At 40.9% G+C, this 22,778-nt stretch overlaps 1 protein-coding gene across 3 annotated transcripts in view; it reads right to left on the bottom strand.

Moving 5' to 3' along the window:
* WIPI2 (WD repeat domain, phosphoinositide interacting 2) overlaps positions 1–13,837 on the bottom strand; it is a 30,929-nt gene extending 17,092 nt beyond the window's left edge. For all 3 annotated transcript variants that reach the window (XM_012639071.1, XM_012639070.1, XM_012639069.1), the window contains exons 1-2: positions 13,521–13,837; positions 7,112–7,194 (exon numbers count right to left, since the gene is read on the bottom strand). In XM_012639071.1, the coding sequence (XP_012494525.1) occupies positions 7,112–7,194; positions 13,521–13,594 (157 nt within the window). In that variant the 5' untranslated portion in view covers positions 13,595–13,837. The remainder of the gene's footprint in view (positions 1–7,111; positions 7,195–13,520) is intronic.
* Positions 13,838–22,778: the final 8,941 nt, after the last annotated feature.

Consider the following 22,778-nt stretch of genomic DNA (forward strand, 5'->3'; position numbering starts at 1 on the left):
CTGGTCTCGAACTCCTGAGCTCAAATGACCCACCCGCCTCGGCCTCCCAGAGAGCTAGGATTACAGGCACGAGCCACCGCGCCCAGCCAGGGAAGCTCTTTTTAACTGTAAATATTCATAAAAGAGAACAGTATGATCAACCTCCATATATCTACCACCTGTATTTAACAATATTACCTTTCTGCCATTTAGTTTCAACTATTTTTTCTCCCCCACCCCCATCCCAGAGATGGGGTCTTGCTCTGTTGCTCAGGCTGGAGTGCAGTGGTGCAATCATAGCTCACTGTAATCTTGAACTCCTGGGCTCAAGGGATCCTCCAGCCTCAGTTTCCCAAGTAGCTGGGATTATAGGTGTGCACCACCATATCTGCCTCTCGACTATTTTTCCTTTACTGAAGTTTCAAAGAGAAGCTCATCTTGACATTTTACCCCTAAATACTTCAGTAAGCCCTCTAAATAAATAAGAACATAGGAAAAGTGTCTTTTCCAGTCACTGAATAACAGCGGAAGATTTCTTATGTCAAATAAACTCTTGGTGGATCATGTATTTCATTTAAAACATGACACCAAAGTGTTAGAAGACAACACTGGAAAATGTTTTATGTACACTCCTGCAGTAAAAGTCTTCCTAGTATTCAGAAGCCTTACAAGAAAAGACTGATACATTTGAGTATACAAAGACTCAAGACTTCAGAATGGCAAAAAGAACCATGAACAAGGTCAAAAAGCAAATGACGATCCAGAAAAAATATTTGCAACGCATAACAATTGGCTAATTTGCTTTAACGAGTAATAACCCAATAGAAAAACAGGTAAAGGACAGAATCAGGCAGTTAAAAAAAAACAAACAGTAAGTGACTACACACACACACACACACACACACACACACACACACACACGAGTTCAGTTTTAGTTGATGTAAGAATTGTTAACAGTTAAAGCAAATGAACATATTTTTACATCTCAGACTCAAATATAAAAATGTTTGATAATGACTAGCACTGGTGGGGTGTGGGAAGTAGGACACACTGATACTCTGATAATAGGAACATAAACTGGCACTACCACTTTTAAGGGTAACTTGGCAATGTTTATCAGCTTTAAAACATGGTTATCTGTTGATCCTATATTTACAACTCTAGGAATTTATCTTATAGCTGTATTCGCAAGTGGGCAAAACAAAGATGTTTACCCAGAAATTCCACTCCTATGGGTATCTACTCAAGAGAAAGGAAAACATGCATACACATGATAACTTGTTAGCATGTTTCCTTGCAGCACTACTCACCACAGCCAAAAAATGGTAACCACTCAAATGTCCATCAGCTGATGAATGAACAAAACATGGTGTATATACACACAATGTAACATTACTCAGCAATAAAAAGAAATGAAAAACAGATACATGCTATATAACATGGATGAACGGTGAAAACATTCTAAATGAAAGTCAGTCATATAGGATTCCACTTATCTGAAATGTCCACAGCAGCAAATCTACAGAGGCAGAAAGTAGATTAGCAGTTGCCTGGGGGCTAGGGGGAAGTGGGAGGAAACAGGGAGGGACTGCTAATGGACTCAGGGTTACTTTTGGGGATAAAAATGCTTTAAAATTAGATTATGATAGGTTGCACACTAGCAAATACAGCAAAACCCACTGAACTGTATATTTCAAGAGGTGGATTTATTTTCTGGTATATAAATTATACTCAAAAAAGTTGTTTTAAAAAACCTCAGGCAGCCTACTGCAGAAATTTGAACTTTGGCTGATATATTAAGATCTGATGCAAGAAGTGTCTGATGTAAGGTAGCAGGGGACTTTGAATGTCAAGTTGTGCCACCTACGAGAACATGGGCAGAGACAGAGGACAGAAACGAAGTGTCAGGCCCGATCTCAAAGACCATATGTCCATGGATACCTGGGTGGGCTTCAACAGTCTCTGGAACCACTGATATTATATGGTAAATATTGAAATGAATAGTTTTCTGAGGGAAATATCTATAACCTTCATAGATTTCTAAAGGAGTCAGAAACCAGAAAAAGGATTAGCACTCAGCAAAAGGCAGATGAACCACCAGTCACTCTGGGGTGAATGCATTTTTGTTGCTACTTACAAGCAGCAATAACCACAACACAAAAGGATTCACTGTAGAGTGCCTTTAAGTCCTACAAATCAATTTGCCTAGTTCTTTTCAGGAATACACTTTTCATAAAGCAACCTATTTTTATATATTGGTAGTGGTTTAGATTGATTGCCATTTTCCTACTGCATTATTTCAAGCTCTAACATTTTTCTATCACACTTCACACTCAGAAGAACGCTTAAACATAAAACATACATGGAATCCACATACCCAGAACAATCACTTTCCACTAAACTGAAGCACAGACATTTCAGCCCTCCCATGAAGTAATGGCAGACAATGAATCAGGCTGCTAAGTGAAAGACACTATAATCAAGTGAAAAGCAAAAGAAACCAGGCTGCACTTCTGTAATTATTCAAGATGGCATGTTACCAGGACACGGGTGCCAGGAAGCACTCAGGCTGACAGTAAAAAGTCTGAACATAAACTTCAGTGACCTCCAATCACTAAGGCCTCGCTTTTAGGACTCATTCTAGGTGGCTTCTGCCACAGTTTCTGTCAAACTTTCTTTCTAGAGACTGCCTATCTAAAATTTAATTTAAGAAATTAATTACTTGATTTAAGAAAGAATGCTTTGCTTCTGCTGGCACTGTTTATAGCTAGCCATGATAAAACTCCTTAAGTGGGAAGGTGAGGAAGCCAATAAATAATCCACTTGATATAATCCACTTCCGCATGTGCCTGAAGCTCTACAGGGATGCGAGTTAGGAGACCGATGCTCCATCACAGCAGATCTAGACAGAGAGAGGCTAGTAGAGATTCTCCTCTGTAGGACCCATTACTATAAATCTCACTGAAATTAATATGCCAACCAGTGCCTGGCCTGTCAGATAGGAATAATGTGAGAAAGCACCATTTCTCAAACTTTAAAATGCGGATGACAGCCTGTAAAGTAAATGATGATTAGTTTCTTGGTCAAGCAAGAAAGCTGATAAAAGGCATTATATATCAATGGATGCATTTCTATAATCAACGGAGGCTTAGTCACTTCTGCTGAGCTAAGGAATAATGTGCTTGTGTTGGGTTTCAGAATTGAACGCTTTATGAGGTATGTTTTACTGGCTCAGAAAATGCAAAGAAAATACACAATGTAGAATCTGAAAAAAGCCAACTTCTAAACTTTTGTGATATTTTACAAATAATAAATCCATATCCTTTATTTACTTTGCCTAACAGTGTAGGATACTGTTGCAGTAATATTAACATTTTAGGAAAGACAGACCACATATTTGTGAATTACATATCTCCAAACAACAAGAAATGAACATATGGAAAGACTGAGAAAACATATGGGGCATAGATAAGCAATAGGCATAGTATTATCTGCGAGTTCTTGTAACTTTCAAGTTCAAAGTTACAATAATATAGACAGAAAATATCTTCCAATGCTGCTGGGCAAAGGGTTTTGTTTGTTTTTGTTTTTTATTAAATAAATGAAAGAAGAACAAGTAGTTGTCAATCATGTTTTTCGGTAAGACCAGATCTGGCTCATTCTTTCTGTAACAGAAACAGTGACAGACAGCAAAGATCTGATTTTCTAATGGATTATTCGGAGTTATGAGGGTATAGGCCAAAACTGACTCTGAACTAAATACGGAAACATGAAGTAATAATATTCTTTGCTGAGTCTACTTGTAGAAAAACGCCAGAAAACAATCTTGACACTCAGTAGCTAACTAGTTTTCTAAGAGACATTCTTTTATCTTCTATATTCAATAAAAGTATGTGAAAGAGGAAAGGTAGATAATGTTCTAGGAACAGAACAATGCAATAGCGGCAGTTTAAAGTATTAACCCTCAAAATATTCTCTGTCCATTTCATCTATTTATCCACTCTTTAAAAGATGCTATCAAGACATCACATTTTGTTCCATCAAAATCCTCTGAAAAAATGAGGCACTAAAAGCCAGTAAATAAACTTCAATTTGAGGAAGAGTAGAGGCCAGATTTTGGTATTCTCACACCCTTTCTAAGCACTGGACCTCTGATGGGGGAACAATTCCACGGACCTCACAACAGATGACTACAGTAACTACAGCAACAATTTAATAGTACAATTCAGGCACTTCATTTGGATACAGATTCAATAAATGTTTCAGTCATTCGCAAAAGCCAAAAGGAACCCTTTTTCCAGAGGTAGGATTACCCTTCTTTGAAGAAATACCCTGCAGGAACAATCCCATGTGGGGTCATGGGAAGGCAGCCAGTTTGGAGACCTTGAAGAATACTGACAGCCACCTGAGATAACGAAGCACTAGTGCACACCCATTTTATCATCCAGATCACATCTTCCAGCCTACACTGCAGAGGAATGGGTTTTGGGAAGATTTAGTAAGCACCAGGAGGCAAGTCTATGCACAAGAAAAGGACTAAAATCTTAGCCAGCCAGCAGGAACCATGAGTCAGGGGTGCTGACCATAAGGATTCTGCTCCCACACTCTCCCTAGAAAGGGCTTGAGTGCTTGCCTTTGAAGGCAGCAACAAGAAAGGGGTGGTGGTCAGGAAGAGTTAGACACTCTCCACTGATGGAGGTGAGGGTTACCTGAACGCTCACCTGAAGAGAGGAGGTCAGGTCCTGGGAGGGAACCTGAAAGGCCCCTCACCTCCTGATGGGCCAGAACTCCACAATTCCAAGTAAGTGGCACAAAGAAACCACTCTTTCTCCCAGTGTCTTCATCTCATGCCACAGGGTGTGATCTATGTCTGTGTTTGCTCGCCATTGTGCCCTGAGCCTAATATCTGACACAAATATATTTACTTTTGGTCTTCCTCCACTTTAACCAAGTGGCAAGAGAGTAGGAGCTTTGTGAGTACTGATCTGCAGCAGCCAGAGCGGGGCTGGCACATAAACGTACACTGAGTGAGACCTCTATTCACGTCAACTCACTGAACCTCCTCGTTTGAGAGGTATCAATGGAAAAAGGAGAATTTCAAAATGGAACATCAAACCATAGTGAAAGCAAAAGTTGATAAAACTCAGGAAAGAAATACTGGCATTGTCAATAAGGAGGAAACCCAATTCCCCAAAACCTCATGTAGATAATTAAAATGATTAACTCCCTGAACCCATATCCTGGTATGATTAATTACGAGAAGGATATTATGACTACTGACCTCCTCAGTCCCTGTAACAAGGATTCCTAACTTAGGTCAGGGCCACGGGTAGGCTCAGGGCTGCTTGAAATGTTGCATGCAGCAGGAGGAGAAATATTTACAAGCCACATATCTGGCCAAGGACTAGTATCTGGAATATAGAAAGAACTCTCAAACTTCAACACTAAAAACACAAATAATGCAATTGGAAAGTGGGCAAAACCATGAACAGACAGTTCACTAAAGAGGATACACAGATGGCAAATAAGTGCAGGAAAAGATGCTCACCATTCTCGGCCACTAGGGAAATGCAAATTACAACCATAATGAGAGCACTGCACATTCCTATGAGAATGGCTGAAAAAAACAGTGGGAACAGCAGATGCCGGCAAAGATGCAGACAAACTCAATCACTCAAACATTACTGGTAGAAATGTAAAATGGTAAAGCCACCCTGGAAATCAGTTTGGCAGTTTCTTAAAAACTTAACATGTAACTACCATGTGACCCAGCGACTGCACTCTTGGGTATTTATCTCTGAGAAAAGAAAACTTAGGTTCACACAAAAACCTCACATGAATATTCATAGCAGCTTTATTTGCAAAAGCCAAAAGCTGGAATCAGCCTACATGTTCTTCAACAGGTGAGTGGTTAAACAAGCTGTGGCATATATATGCCATGGAATACTCCTTGGTAATAAAAAGAACAAATTCGTAACACACATGACAACTCGGATGAATTTCTAGAGAATTATGCTGACTGAAAAAAGCCAGTCACAACAGGTCATATACTTCCATTTAGCTAACATTTTTGAAATGACAAAAGTGTTAGAAATGGAGGACAGATTAGCAGCTGCCAGGGATTAGGGAGGGGCGGGGCAGGGAGGCCTGGAATGGTTATAAAAGGGTAACTCGAGGGATCTTCATGGTACTACGACTCTCCAGGATCTTGATCAATACTACACAGGTGTGAGAACTGTACAGAACTCACACAAACACAAATGAGTACAATTAATGCTGGAGACATGTGAACAGGAGAGACGGATGTCAGTATCCTGGTTATGATATCATACTATGGTTTACAAGATGTTAACATTGGGGGAAACCAGGCAAAGGGTACAAGGGTTCCGTATTATTTTATACAACTGCATGTGAATCTACCATTATCTTAATGAAAAATTATGTATGTGGGAAGAGTCCAGAGCTTTCCACACAGTCTCATTGGAGGGTCTGCACCTACTACTATTTATTCCATAAGTACTATTTTATACACCATTAAGCACACACATACATAATTCTAATCCCAACAATATTATAAGCAGGCATTATTTCTGTTTTGCAAAAAATACAAAAGAACTGAGGCCCAGAGATGAAGTAACCCATCTAAAAACGACACGAGGGACTGAGCAAGAAGCCAAAGCTCATGGCCTTCCGCTACTCCACATTGCCTGACACGCAGGCTACTCGGATGCCGTGAAATGACAATTCAGGAAAATAAATCATTCCTACAGGGGTTGTAAAATTTTCAATTTTCTGGAAGCCCTTTATGACAGTAACTTAAGTTTAAATGGCATTAAAAAGGGGGAGAAATCACAGGATACTACATACAGCACAATGTCATGTATTGGAAAAGATCACCGTAAAACAAAACTTCTATATGTACATTTATATGTATGCAAATGCACAGAGAAAGATCTGGGAGAACACTCACAGATTTTTCACTAGTTGTCACTTCTTGGGAAGACTAAGGTGGAAGCAGAGGACTGGTCAAGAGGTGTTGGACTTCAACCACAGTGTCTGAATTTAGGACTGCATTCCAATTCAAGTACCATTTTTCTTTTTTAATAAGGGGAAAAATAAAGCAAGCACTTACTGCATTCATAGATCTGTTCCAGCTTATCCACAGAAGAAAGGGAGAAAAATTTATAACCGGACTTACTACCAACAGCTAGGGACCTGCAAAAAAGCCAAATTCAGAAATAAGAGCTGATACATGTAGACAGTGATAATGCACAAACTAGCTCCCATGTTACCAGTTAGTTACCAGCATGCCTACCAAAAATTACACAGAATAATTTCACATAGTTTGTACCAGGTGCACGGTACAAGATGCCACCAGGTCAATAAAATAGACAATATTCTTATTTAAAACCTACAGAACTTTTTCTGGAGATCTTATGTACAGCACGGTGGCAACAGTTAATGTATTGTATACTTGAAATCTGCTAAGACAGTAGATCTTAAGTGTTCTCACCACAAAAAAGGTAACTATGATGGACATATGAATTAACTTGATTGTGGTAGTCCTTTCACAATGTATATGTATATCAAAACATCATGTGACATACCTTAAATATATACAATTTTGTCAATTATACCCCAATAAAGCTGGGAAAAATTAAAAAACAAAAAACCCTATAAAACTTCAAAGATAAGTTTGAGATATAAATGAAAGTAATCAGCCCTAAATTACTGCTTCCTTCAAAACAAACTGGGGCTTCTCAGGTGATCTGATATACATGCACAGTGTATGTCTGAGAGTTGGAAAGCTAAGAAAGCTAATATTCTAAATTTTAAACAAAGATATTTATAACCTAGGCAGCTGCAGATACACATGCATGTTGGTAGGCCTTTATCAACGATGGCTCCATCACTTACGTCATGCTATGGCTGTGCAGTGGGATGGAAATGAAATGGACCAAAAAGCTACCTTAGAAGCTGGAATCAGAAGGCCACATCGTTGGCTTGTAAGGAAAAAGCAAGGGATCCACTCTGATAGCCTCATGTTTAAGGTTCCATATTCATCACCCAACACCACTGCTTCTGCTAAGAGGCTCAAGGAACTCAAGCGTTCACAGCCCTCCTAGCGCAGGGGACCCGTGACACTAAATGAAGGATTTCCTGATCAGAAAAGTACCTCTCTCCAGAACGCAACTGACCAACCAAAGCAGAAGCAAGAAGAAAGTCCAGCTTTCAGAAAAAGAAAAGATAACGAAGCAGGAAGCAGTGGGACAAGGGAGGAATCAAATACTAGGATCATTTTTGTTTTTAATTTCTGGGAGAATATGAAAACAAGTAGATAAATCAGAAGACTAGAAAACAATACAGACATTTCATACTATGAGTATTTGTACCCCAAGATAAGATTAGAGCTATTTTAATGATGTCATCTATTAAAAACTTGAGATTTCCAACTACTCTTTCATAAACATGTGTAAGAAATATTCCAAGAAGGGAGTTGTTATAATCACTATTAATATTTAAAATTAACATTGGTTCATTTTAGGAGAACAGAAACAAAACTCTTTCTACCAGCTCATATAATTCTTCTCTGCAAGAATTACTTCTTCACTATACTGAATTAATTATATCAATTATTATATCAATGAAGTAATTTACTATTATTACCTGTAAATATTGTGAAAAGTAATAAAAGAACCAATATAAATATCCAGGAAGTCTAAAAATAAAACCTCAGTAAATGGGAACTTTTAAGAAACTCATGCTCAGGAAAATATTTTCTAGATAACTAAGGGTTGCTATTTTTAAGCACCAATCTCCCCCAATCCACCATTTTTCATTTAAAAAACAAATCATCCTTAATTGTGTACCTTCTTGTGTTCTCAAACAAGGGGATGCCAGATTCTTCCGAGTTGGGGGTCTCATGTGCCCCACAGCAAATGGCCAGACTGGAGTACTGTTGTAAAAATATTTTTCTGCCTTTGTTTTGTCAACAGTTGTCACTCTTCCTCATGACCATCGTATCATTAACAGCCCCCCTCCTTTTCTAACTTCTTGTTGACTTGGAAACCAAATCACCAAGCTTATTAGCATTATGTATAAATAAGCTTAGAGAGTGCCTCTCCCATGGGCACAATTAATGAGCCTCAGTACCTGCTCCTTGAGTTTGAGATCTCCGGTTCTCAGCTGTGCTCCATACAGCTAGAATGTGTTAAAACTGGGCTTTGCCAATAAAGTTTATCGTTCTTCTGGGTGTTCAAAAACTGATTTAGCGTATTAAATATCTCAGGTAGAATTTTACCCACAGTCTACAAAACTGATTGTGCACTCCAACCAGTAAGAAATGGAAACAAAAATATTCCAAATACTTTTTGAGATGTATATGCATATAGTTTAGTATAAGTATATACTTTATTCGCAAAGATAAGCATTTTAAAATAATGACATTAAATATAAACAGGTTTGATATCTTCATTTTAACACCAACAATCAAGTTCACATACTCCTCTTTGGAGATTGTGCTTTTAATAATTAACCACGATTAGCCTGAACATAATAAAATGGCAGCTGAATGGGAGAGAACAGATGAGATTTGCCCTAATAAATAATCTTATTGCTAACAAATGTTTATGCGGTTTTAAGTTAACATGATGGGATCTTTTACTGATAAAGGGAAAAACTAGAAAATCATAACCAAAAACAGATGTCTTTGCTTACCCCCCAACTCAAAGTTACTACCACACTCCCACCTTCAACTGTGCCTGGTGTCCAAATCCAGAGCCCGTTTTACCCTCTCCAGAGACTAGCCTGCCTTTTGCTAGGGAGGAGTGTTTCCTAAACACACATTGAACCAATCCTCTTTTCTTCATCCCACAGCCCCCTCAGCCTCACTTCTCGAGCTGCCCTGGACTGCCAACTCCCGAGCCTTCTGGGATTCTGCAGTTTAATAAACAAGGTTGATTCTCTGCTTTCTCCACTAGCAACTTAAGATCCAGCTTCCTTTACCACTTGCTAGCTTCCAAATTTTGTTGCTAATATCTTCCTTCTCATTCTCACCATCCTACGGGTTTAAGCCTTTTAAAGTATTTTTGACATTTTATTGATTGACATTTTATTAGGGTTTGAGGATGGAGCCAAAATAAACACTTGTGTTTTGATCCACCATCTTTAACTGAAAGTCTTTGTCAATGAATTCAAACATGAGCATTCCATCTGAAAGAGAAGTGATTTCCACTAAAAAATGAAAACGTGAATCTGGTCATTTTCTTAACTCCCTTTTCTCCACCCTGTTCTCAATCATTAGTATATAAAGGCTCTCCCTTTTCATCATCTTCTTCATGAAAAGAGCCATACCTTAATTATGAGGTGGTAACACTCCAACACTACTTGTAAACAGGAAGCAACCTAACTGCTGCTGCCAGCCAAGACCTGGTAGGCCCCGGCATCCTCACTTACGGCATGGACAGTCCCTCCATCCCCCTCAGATCCTCTCCATCCCAGAGCTCCACCTGGATATCCTTAAGGCCTTTCAAACTCATTAGTATTCCAAGCAGAGTTCATCTTCTCCCCCGACCCCAACTGAATCCTTCACTAATTTTTTGTCCCATGATGTTATCACTGTTCACCTGGAACCCAAGGCAGAAATGGGGGGATCATCTAACTTCTCCCTTGAATACATCGTATACATCCTGTGGGTCACACAGGTCCTGATGACTAATCAGTCTCCTCCCCCCTGGCCACTGCTATTGGGTAATCCCTTTCTAAGTGATCTCCTGCCCTCCTCAAACATCCCCTCTGCACAGCAGACAGAATGACCTAACACTTTAAGGTTGAAGGATCCTTAAAAACCATCTTTCAATTTACACAAGAGAGAGAAGAGAGCAGGGCAGTACCTTCCCGGTACAATGCTGTGAACTATAAGAGACACAGTAGAAGAAAGCAATACATCCAGACGGGTTTCTCCTGCTGTCTCCAGACACTTTGTAACATCAGTTCTACAAACACAAGACTTAGAAAGTCAAGTCCTCTCTTTATTCTATCCCTTCTAGAAATGACATTTAAAACAGACACTGCCACGTTACTAACTTCCCACAAGTTGTGGTATCTACTGGAAAAATTTAGTCCCTGATATTTCCATTTAAGATTCAAGTGATCGTCTGCCACTTAATTGCTTAACTTCAATTTCAAAAAGCCAAGAAGTCCTCCAACATAAGCCTTCCAATGTGTTACTTTCAGAAACCAGGATCGGAACTAACCAGTAAACATGGGGTGACGGGGACCAGCTGCTCTTGGTGCCCTTTTCACTGGTCTAGGTAAAAAAAAAAAATAAAAAAAATAAATAATAACACAGATGGTCAAAAGCAAATAAAACTTATTCACACTTTTAGGATGAGAATCATGAAAAAATACATTTCAAATCATATTACAAGAAGAAAAGCAGGACAGTTACAGTCTGGTATGCAATGAATATTGTGTTGTGAGACATTTAAAAGACAAAGTGACACGACAGTGTAACATATATATATTGGATTAAGTGAGCTGGCTTCCAAATTTTCTCACTGAATACAGTAAATGTGGATTCCAGAACAACATTCTTTGTCTTGCTAAAAATTGTTTTCCTCTATTCAATTCTGGAGATGAGGAAGGGAAAAAACCATAAAGCTTTTCCCAAGGAATTTTTGTATTTCTTTCAAGAGTAAATTTAAAATAAATTACAACCATTTTAACCCAGTAAACTTTTAGTATAATCCTAATTTACTATTCATTCCAATTTATGTTTACACTGTATCAAGGTCTCTTCAGCAAGTCAAAATTATGACACAAATCTCTTGAACTAAAAACTGCAGGACTCATAGGGAAGTGGGTAAGCAAATAATTTCCAGGGTGAAAAGGTGCTATTTCAGGCCAAATAGAGTGACAGTCTTCTATCATACAGAGAACTTGGTAGCCCAATTTAAGTTTTTCTTATGTTTAATTTCCTTCCAATATAAATAATGAGTAGGAAAAAAACTTAAAGAGTGGTGGAAAATGTTTTGGAAATTCTTTAATTCATTCATACAAGGCATAAAACCTCATAATACAACAACTCCTTACTAGTCTCAAAATATTAAGAGCTTAAATACCAAATCATAATTGCTTTGGAATTTCCTCTTCCCTACCTGGATTAATACAGTCTATCCCAACTACAACAAACTGCAACAGGTGATCTCAACTGTTTGCGTTATGCTGGCTTTTGGTTACATAGAACATTATAGTATTCAGTAGTTTTAATCTTTAAAAATTGCTACACTGTGATTTCTAAATTCACTGTCTTCAGAATCCTACTTGTAGGTAGAAAACAACACGGCATAGTGGAAAGAACACTGGAAGAGAACTCAGGAGACTAGATTCTACTCCTGCCCATTCTGCTATTAATCAACTGTGCAAGCTCTGAAACTTTCTAAACTTCAGTTTCTCATCTGTAGCTGAAATAGGAGATCTGCCCCCTTCAACCTTCAACACAGCCCCACTGTGGGACTGTCACTAGTTTCACAACTTTGGGAAGGTGCTGTTGAGCACCCACCACATATCGCTGACTGGGTGTCTGCCATTCTACCATTAACGTCTAATTTTTAAAAAATCTCGATTTCTACTTTAATTCCTTTCAGCCAATAACAACTCAATCAAACTATTTAGTAAAATGCCAAACGACCCACTCTTCCCCTCCTCTTACATCACTTCCTCTTACTCACTTCTGAAGATGGCTCTCCTCCCTTCCAGTCTCATAACTCATCTTGGTTCTCCAAGAACCGCCATCTATTAACTATCTTCACAAGTCATCCGAGGCAGCATCTGAAGAATCAGCTTCCAACCCATACCGGTTTAGACAATGTTCCGAATCCATAGGTTGGCATTAAGGTACTCTCTTACCCTAAGGACGACCCACCCCCTGAAACACCAAGGCTCCTGCACTTCTCTGTAACATCTCTCTTAGCTTAGTTTCCGCTCTAGGTCGGAAGCCAGGATTATTGCTAAGTTTGTTCCTTGCCCGGAGAAGACAACAAAGTTATCTGCCAAAAAGAACAGTGAGCAAGGAAGAAAAGGAAATAAAAGAGGGAGAAAGGGCCCCAAGACGATGATGAGGAGACAAGAAGGGCTTGAAAAGAAGAGTGGGGGGAGAAGCCAGAGCAAGAAAGGGAAGGCGGGAGAAGAGGAAGCAGCCCACTCCCACCGCTCCACACGCGGCCAGGACGACAGGCCAAGCCACGAAGTTCTGCTACAACTTTGTGAGGAGTGAGGTCTGAAGAAGGAGCCTCCCTGTGAGCAGATGAAAACACCCCCCTCTCCAGCACTTCCCCCACCCGGGGCCGCAGCGCCAGGGCAGGGCCGGAGGGTCTCCCAGGAGGGCGCCCCTCCCTCCGAGTCCCGGCGCGGGGTCTGCCCCTTGGGACGCCCCTGCCCGCCGCGGCCCGCGGGGAGGCCGAGCCTTGGACCCTGCCGAGCTCGGCGCGGGCTCGGGCAGCAAGGCCGCCCCCCCAGGCCCGACCCCGGCCCGGCCTTACGTGTTATCCTGGTTGAAGTTGGCGAAGAGCAGCTGGCCGGCGCCGGCCTCCCCGCTCTGGCTCGCCAGGTTCATGGCTGGGCGCGCGGCGGGCGGGTGGGTCGGGCCGGCCGGGTGCACGCGCGTGCGAGAACGGGTCGGGCTGCGCTCAGGATCGGTGCCGGGCCCCGATTGGCGCCTCAGCCGCCGCCGCTCGCCGTCCCGGGATCAACCGCCGCCTCATCCCGTCCCCGCTCTTGTTTATGCTCCGGAGCCGGGACGCCCTGCACGCCTGCGCGGCCCCGCCCCCGCGGCGCACAGCCTCTCACGGCGCAGGCGTGCGGCGGACGTCCCGCCCCTTCACCTTCGGCCCGGTCCAGGGTTCCGGACGAGTACGCACGCGCAGCTGGGCCAGGCTTCGGGCGCGCCAGCGACCGCGCATGTGCTTGGGGAAGAGCCAGCGGGAGTGCGCCGTCCATGTGCACCCCCATCTTAATACGGGAAGGGTCTATGTGCCAATCATTGCGCTAAATATTTAGGTGTATTATCTTATTTGATGCTTACTGTAATCCTATGTAGGGAGTATCATATCCTCATTTTACAGATTTGAAAACTGCGGCTCCGAAATTTTAATCCATTTGCCAAGTGCTAGATCTGAGATTGGATCCCACCTTAAACTTATTCATTCATTCAGCAATATTTAGGAAGCACCTTTCATATGGACTAAATTGGCCTCCTCCTTTCCCTCAGAGAAGCTATAGTGGAGGAGATACTTAGTTATAATTACAAACTCAGAGGTACAACGCATGCACATATTGAGGTTACCTAACCTAAACTTAAGGGACAGGGACTGTGCAATCAGAGACTTGTGGAGGTAAGACCTGAAGTTTGAGTAACCGGCCTAAGGGGATGGAAGTGCTCTGTATGGCAAAGGCCTGTGGATGAGAGTTGATTTGTTCAAGGAACTCTACAGTTAGCTTAGAGTAGGAAGATAGACACACACAAGATTTGGCTGGAGAAAGGAGGTGGTCAGATCAAGCAGGGTATTGTTAACATACATTAAGCAAAAAACTAATCATTATCCAAAGGAGCAATGGGCTCTCATTGAAGATAGGCAGGAAAATGGCATGATCAAATGTGTGTTTAGGGAAGTTAATTCTAGCTACAGGGTCAAGAATGCATAGAAAATTATTGAGGAAAAGATAGTCTTTTCAATAAAAGGAACAAATTCCCCAGCCTCACACCACACTCAGAAATTAATTTGAAATGGATCGTAGTCCTAAATGTGAAAAATAAAAACAATAAAGTTTCAAGAAGGAAACATAAGAGAATGCCTTCATGATTCCGAGTAAGCAATGTTTTCTAAACGAGTACTTTAAGAAGTACCAACCACAAAATAAAAGACGGTCTTCCATCAAAATTAAGAACATCTGCTCATCAAGAGCCCATTAAGAGAGGTTGAAACGCAAGCCTCAGAATAGGATACATACATTTGCAATACATATTTTTGATACAGGACATATCCAGAATATTTAAAGAACTTCTGCACAACCGTAAGAAAAATATAGACAACTCTTCTTTTTAAATGGGCAAAATACTTGAATACAGGCATTTCATGAAAGAGGATATCAAAATGACTAGTGAGCACCTGAGAAGGTGGTCATCAATACTCATTAAGGAAATGCAAATTAAGAGCAAACGAGATATTGTTAAATATCCACCAAATTGGCTAAAGTTAATGCAACTGACAATACCAAGTGTAGGCAATAATGTAGATCGACTGGAACTCTCATACACTGTAGATAGGAATACAAATTGTTTTAATTACTCTGGAATACTGGCACTATCTTCTAATGTTAAACACATATATTCCCTACGACTCGGCCATTTTGCTTCTAGGTGTATGCTCAATTGACATTAGCACATATTTTCACCAAAAGACATGTATAAGAATGTTCATAGGCGGGGTGTGGTGGTTGACGCCTGTAATCCTAGCACTCTGGGAGGCTGAGGTGGGAGGATTGCTTGAGGTCAGGAGTTTGAGACCAGCCTGAGCAAGAGCAAGACCCCATCTCTACAAAAAATAGAAAATTAGCCTGGTGTAGTGGAGGCACCTGTAGTCCCAGCTACTCAGGAGGCTGAGGCAGGAGTATCGCTTAAGCCCAGGAGTTTGACGTTGCAGTGAGCTATGATGATGCCACTGCACTCCAGCCTGGGTGACAGAGTGAGCCGTCTCAGAAAAAAAAAAAAATGTTCATAGCTGCTTTATTCATAATAACCAAAAACTTTTTACACCCATTACAGTAGAATAAATACATGAATTATGGTATATTCATACAAAAGAATACTACCCAGCAATGGAAAGGACATACACACCATGGATGAATATCACAGACATAATGTTGAGTGAAAAAGGCCAGACACAGAAGAGTACATTCTGTATCAATAGGTTTGTGTGAAGTTCAGGAACAGGAAGAAGAGTGGTTACCACTGGTGGGGGATTGGTTGGGAGAGGGCACAGGGAGACAGCTGAGTGCTGGACCTGCCCTACATCTTGATTTCAGTGGTTCTGTTATATGAGCGTACACATATGCCAATGTAACTAACCTCTGAAATCAAGATATATGTAGGAACAATGTCTTCAGTAGTAACCACAATTTCCCATGGACTGTTATTACTGAATAAAGGCACATAAAGAGGTGCCCAAGTGAATCCCTTGGGTTCTATGCACAGTTCTCCTTTTCTTTCTTTCTTTCTTTCTTTCTTTTTTTTTAAATACCAGCTGTTTTTTTAAAAACCAGCTCAGGCTGGTCTTAAACTCCTGAGCTCAAGCAACCCTCCAACCTCAGCCTCCCAGAATGCTCGGATTACAGGCGTGAGCCACCACGCCCGGGTTGATCTCGTTTTGAGCAGCCACCGAATTTTCCCCTGTTCATCAGAATCTGTTATTCCAGCCAGAATAGTAACTCCCTCTCTCTCTATTGGTTCGGTGAATGAAAATCGCAAAATGGCCAGGAAGTGGACTCAGTTTCCAATTTACTGGAATCATGATCCTATTCCCTGGGATGACAGGAAACCCCTTGGATACTATCATCTCAAAATCCAACGAGCTCAGGGCTGTACAGATGGAAACAAAACTCCTCTGGGTGGGTTACTAGATGTAACAGGCAAGGAAACACTCCCATCTCCACTCTTAGTTTTCAAGCATGTATTTTGCATTTTGTCAAACAGCATCCTGATCTTACAGGGTGTGGTCTCTTAGCTGGTGTCACAACTGAGCCTTCAGGAGGCCATTCTACCACCTATCTGAGTAATAGGGCACACGATAAACGTGGTGGATTCCAAAGGCATGAGCCCACTTTCAAACTTCCTTCACCCGAATGTAAATTTCTTGGTCAGAAGAGCTGTGGTATGGGACACCAAAGAGACCTCCCTGGGTAACACTGTTTAAAAAACTGCACCCTCCACCCTCCCACACATTCCCTTTCCCTTTCCTTGCTTTACATTTCTATATAGCATGTATCACCTTCCAACACACCATTAATGCCCCCTCCTGACTAGGACATAAGCCCCAGGAGGGCAGGGTTTTTTCTGTGTCGTTCACTCTGCGTGGTTAAGACCCGGAACCTAAGACCGGTGCCTGAGGAACTCAACTCTGAGGCCTCCTTTCCTGGAGGAGCTGAGAGCTGCTGCCCACGCACCTCGTTTTTATTTCACTGCTTTATTATCTGGGTAGTATTGGGAACCACTGCAAGGTGTCGTTGGAGTGTAGGCTGGATTTCTGCCAGGGTCGTGACCTGTGCGTGATTGAGTAATGCGCCCTCGTGTCTCAGCTCTCCTGGGGACAGCATCAGCTGACAGTCCTGTGGCGCGCAGAGCAGGAAGGATGCTCTCATCGCTTTAGGATTCCTCCAGGTGACAGGTCTGCCTGATGCCAGCTCAGAGAGAAGAGCCTCCCTTCCTGCTTTCAACCTGAGAGCAGAGCCATCATCTGCAAGTGCTTGGAACATTCCTCAGAGATTCTTCTTATGTGCAGCCTTCAGAGCTGAGCAATCCTCCCACAGGCAAGGTCCTAAATAAACTCGTGGGATAAACAGCTGGCATGGAGGTGGGAGCTAAGGGCTGGAGGGAAAGGATGCATGAAGGGGGCCCTGGGGGAGGGGTCGGACGTGCAGAACACTGAAGTCAAACAGGCTTACTGAGGTTCAAATCCTGCCTTGGGTTCTGAAGAGGTGTGTGTCCTTAGGTCAGTCACCTGACCTCCCTGAGCATCAGCTTCTTCAATAGCAACAAGGGCTGAGATATCTCACCTCCTGAGAGTGCTATTAAGGTAGAACAGTGGCTGGAGAGAATGGGGAGATGATGGATAAAGGGCACAAAATCTCAGACAGAAGAAATACTTTTTTTTGGAGATCTATCACCCAGCATGGTGATTACAGTTAATAATAGCCTATTGTACATTTCAAAATTGCTAAGAGAATAAATTTCAAACCTGCTCACCACAGAATCTGAAGTGATACGTTAATTAGCTTGATTTAATTATTCCATGTTGCATTCATGAATTATAACATCATGTTGTACCCTATAAATATATACATTGTCACTTTACAATAAAATGAAAAAGTTTAAAAATAGCTTGGACAAAAAAAAAAAAAAAAGATTGAATGGATAGGAAGAAATACTCCCAGAATAGTCAAGCAAGAATCCCTGAAAACCTACTTCTCCATAAAAACAATGCCAAAAAATTGTCAAAATCAACTTTTTCAGAACTGGAAATATATCTAAAGGTTTGCAACAATGTGCAGAGCATTTATTCAAGTAAAAGGGCTGAATCTCAGTAAACCACTTAGCTTTGTGGCATTTTAATTTTCCATAATACCATCCCTCTCTCCAAGATCCATGGTAGCTGGAAAATCTGCAGGCTTGTAATGACGGTAGCTGTGAAAACAAGCATCCTAGCAGCTGCTGGAAGAGGTGGAATGGGCTTGAGGTCCCCAAAAGCCACATCTCCACAGAATTGTCACTGTTCGATTTGTCTGGCAGTTTGCTGAAAAACTCCATTCTCGAATCTTGTCTTTATTTGATCCAAGAGTTTGCTAGTATTTGTGCAAATAACCCTATTCCCAAGGCATTTGTCTAAAACAATCAGTGGTAATTGTTTAACATTGCAACTGCCTGAGGAGTGTTACCAGCTGGGGCTAATAATAGACGGACCAAAAAAAGTTTAAAGGAATAGCTGGGGAATGAGATGGCAGTAAGAAGCTTTGGAAAGCTCTCCATATGTTCCTGAGGATCCAGTGAGCTATGTGTATGTGCACGGCTGTGCACATGTCTAGGAAAGATCTGAGAAGGTCCTAAACTCTGACCTTGGGGGTCTGACAAGAGGAAGAAAAGGCTAAAGTACAAGAGTAAGTGAGGCTAAGGTTAAACGGCTTGCTGGAGTGTGGAAGGCATGACCCAACACACACGCAGAGCTCCTCAGCAAATGCTGGGAAACGTAATAGTTCGAAGCATTTAAGAAAATCTCTGTCCAGTGATTAACTGACCACTAAGACAATTGTGTTGCACACAAAAAAGGACAGAGATTTTACAGAGTTAGTCCAGAAAAGTCACTAAATAAACATACCATAACAATTAACAAACAACAACAGCATCAAACCTTGGAGTGAAGAAAGGAATATGATTTCCAGAGGTACCATATTGTGTTATTTAAAATGTCCAATTTTCAGTAAAAAACTATGAGAAACACAAAGATATAAGAAAGTGTGGCTGAAAAACAGGAGAAAAAGCAACTACCTTTGAAGCAGCCTAGATGGTGGATTTAGTGGACAAAATCTTCAAAGCATCTATTATAAATACGTTCATAGAACTAAAGAAAACCACAGAATTAAAGGAAAGGTAGGATGTCTCACCAAATAGAGAACATAAACAAAGAGAGAGAAATCATAAAAAGAACCTAATAGAAAGCTGGAGTTGAAAAGTACAATAACTAAAATGAAAAATTCACTACAGATCTGAAGTGGAGAAGGAAAGAGTCAGAAAACTTAAGGACAGGTCAGTTGAGAATATCTAGTCTGAGGATGGAAAGAAAAAAGAGAGAAGAAAAATGAACAGAGTCTCAGAGACCTGTGGGACACCATCAAACATACTGATACAGAGAGTCTCCAAGTTATGATGGTTCAACTTACAATTTTTCAGCTTCACGATGGTGTGAAAGTGATACACATTAGTAGAAATTGTACTTTGAGTACCCCATGTAACTGTCCTGTTTTTTACTTTCAATGTATCATTCAATAAATTACATAAGAGATTCAACACGTTATTATGAAATAGACTTTGTGTTAGATGATTTTGCCCAACTGTAAGATAATGTAAGTGTTTGGAGCACAGTTAAGGTAGGCTAGGCTAAGCTATGATGTTTGGTAGATTAGGTCTATTAAATTCATTTCGACTTATGATATTAATATTTTCGACTTACAATGGATTTATTGGAACATAACCCCATCGTAAACTGAGGAGCAACTGTATATGCATAATGAGAGTCCCAGAAGAATAGGATTGAGAAAAAGGGAAAGAAAGAATATTTGAAACACTTGTCAAAAATAGAAATGTCTATTGGAATAAAGGGTGAAAACTTCCCAAATTTAATAAAAAACATTAATCTGCTCATCCAAGAAGTTTGACAAACTCCAAGTAGGATAAACTCAAAAACATCCACAACTAGACACATCGTAGTCAAACTGTTGAAAGTCAAAGACAGAGAATCATGAAAGCAGCAAGAAAAGGTGACTCATCACAAACAAGGGATATTCAATAAAATTAACAGCTGAGTTACTATCAGAAAAGATGGTCAATATCCAGTTTCCTGGCCAGGCATGGTGGCTCACGCCTGTAATCTTAACATTCTGGGAGGCTGAGGCAGGAGGTTCACTTGAGGTCAGGAGTTCTAGACCAGCCTGAGCAAGGGTGAGACCCTGTTCTCTACTAAAAATAGAAAAATTAGCTGGGCATGGTGTTGCGCACCTGGAGTCCCAGCCACTCGGGAGGCTGAGGCAGGAGGATCACTTGAGCCCAGGAGTTTGAGGTTGCTGTAAGCTAGGCTGATGACATAGCACTGTAGCCCAGGCAACAGAGCAAGCCAGTCTAAAAAAAAAAATCCAGTTTCCCCAGCACCATTTGTTTGAAAAGGTTATTCTTTCCCCCCTTGAACTGCCTTGAAACACTTGCGAAAAATAGAAGTGTCTGGACTCTTGATTCTGTTCAATTGTTTTACATGTCTGTCCTTATGCCAGTGCCACACTGTCTTCATTACTATAGCTTTGTAGTAAGTTTTAAAATTGGGAAGTGTGAAACCTCCAACTTAGTTCTTTTTCCAGATTGTTTTAGCTATTCTGGGTCCCTTCACTTCCATATGAATTTTAGAAACAGCTTGTCAGTTTCTGTAAAACTACAGTTGGGATTTTTATAGGGATTGTGTTGACTGTAGATAATTTGGGAGAGTATTGGCATTGTAACAATATTAATGGTGGTTCATACTTGTAGTCCCAGGTACTTGGGAGGCCTGGGTAGGAGGATCACTTGAGCCCAGGAGTTTGAGTCCAGCCTGGGCAACATAGCAAGACCCTGTCTCTAAAAAAAAAATATATATAAGCAACCAAAAAAGCCCCCATAATATTAAGTCTTATGATCCATGAACATGGGATGCCTTTGCATTTCTTTAGGTCTTTGATTGCTTTCAATTATGTTTTGTGGTTTTCAGTTTTATAGTTCTTTTGTTAAATTTATTCCTAAATATTTTATTTTATCGACACAGGGTCTTGTTCTGTTGCCCAGGCTAGAGGACAATGGTGTGATAATAGCTTACTGAATCCTCAACCTCCTGGGATCAAGTGATCCTCTCGCCTCAGCCTCCTGAGTAGCTGGGACTACAGTGGTGCATAACCACACCTGGCTAATTTTTAAATTTTTTGTAAAGATGGGGGCCTCACTATGTTGCCCAGGCTGGTTTCTAACTCCCGACCTCAAGCAATCTTCCCACCTTGGCCTCCCAGAGTGCTAGGATTACAGGTATGAGCCACCGTGCCCGGCCAGTATTTTATTCTTTTTGATGCTATTATAAATGGCATTGTTCTTAGTTTTATTTCAGATTGTTCATCACTAGTGTATAGAAAAACAATTGATTTTTGTATGCTGATCTTGTATTGTGCAATCTTGCTAAATTCATTTATTATTTCTTACAGTTTTCTTAAAATTTTCTATATATAAGAGCATGTCATCTGCAAATAGAAATAGATAACTTCTTCCTTTCCAATCTGGGTGCCTTTTATTTCTTTTACTTGCCCAATCACCCTAGCAAAACCTTCAGTACAATGTTAAATAAAAGTGGGAAGAGCAGATGATATCTTTGTCTCATTCTTTTTTTTTTTTTTTTAAGAGGCAGGGTCTTGCTGTCTCCTAAAAGCAAGGCTGGAGTGCAGTGGCAGGATCACAGCTCACAATGCAACCTTGAACGCCTGGGCTCAAGCGATCCTCTGGCCTTAGCCTCCCAAGCAGCTGGGACTACAGGCGTGTGCCACCACACCTGGCTAATTTTCTGTGTTAGTCTGGAACTGCTGGCCTCAAGCGATCCTCAATCTCCCACAGTGCGGGGATTACAGGAGTGAGCAACCATGCCCAGCCTCTTTGTCTTGTTCCTGATCTAGAAGTCTTTTATCATTAAGTAGGAGGTGAGCTGTGGGTTTTCTGAGATGCCCTTTATCATGTTGATAAAGTTCCCTCCCATTCTTAGTGTGCTGGATGTTTTTATCATGAAAGGATGTTGGATTTTGTCAAAAGCTTTCCTGCATCTCTTGGATGATCATGGGATTTTGTTCTTTGTTCTGTTGATACAGCGCATTACATCAATCGATTTTCTCATGTTGCATTCCTGGGAGAAATGCCATTGCGTCATGGGGCATGAGCCCGTTAATGTGTTGTTGGATTCAGTTTGCTGGTATTCAAGAAACTGTATTCCGTTTGTTGAGGATTTTATATTCATAGATAATATTGGTTTGTAGAGTTTTTTTCTTTTGGTATCTTTGTCTTGCTTTGGGATCGGGGTAATACTGGCCTCATAGAATGAATTAGGAAATGTTCCCTCCTCTTCTGTTTTTTGGAAGAGTTTGAGAACTGGTATTCTTTCAGTGTTTGGTAGAATTTACTAGTGAAGCCTGTGTCTGGGTCATGCTATCCTGTCTTTGCATGTCTCATAATTTTTTCTTGAAAGCTGGACATTTTAGAT

The sequence above is a fragment of the Propithecus coquereli genome, unplaced genomic scaffold (assembly GCF_000956105.1).
Source record: "Propithecus coquereli isolate 6110/MARCELLA unplaced genomic scaffold, Pcoq_1.0 Scaffold137, whole genome shotgun sequence".
Taxonomy (NCBI): domain Eukaryota; kingdom Metazoa; phylum Chordata; class Mammalia; order Primates; family Indriidae; genus Propithecus; species Propithecus coquereli.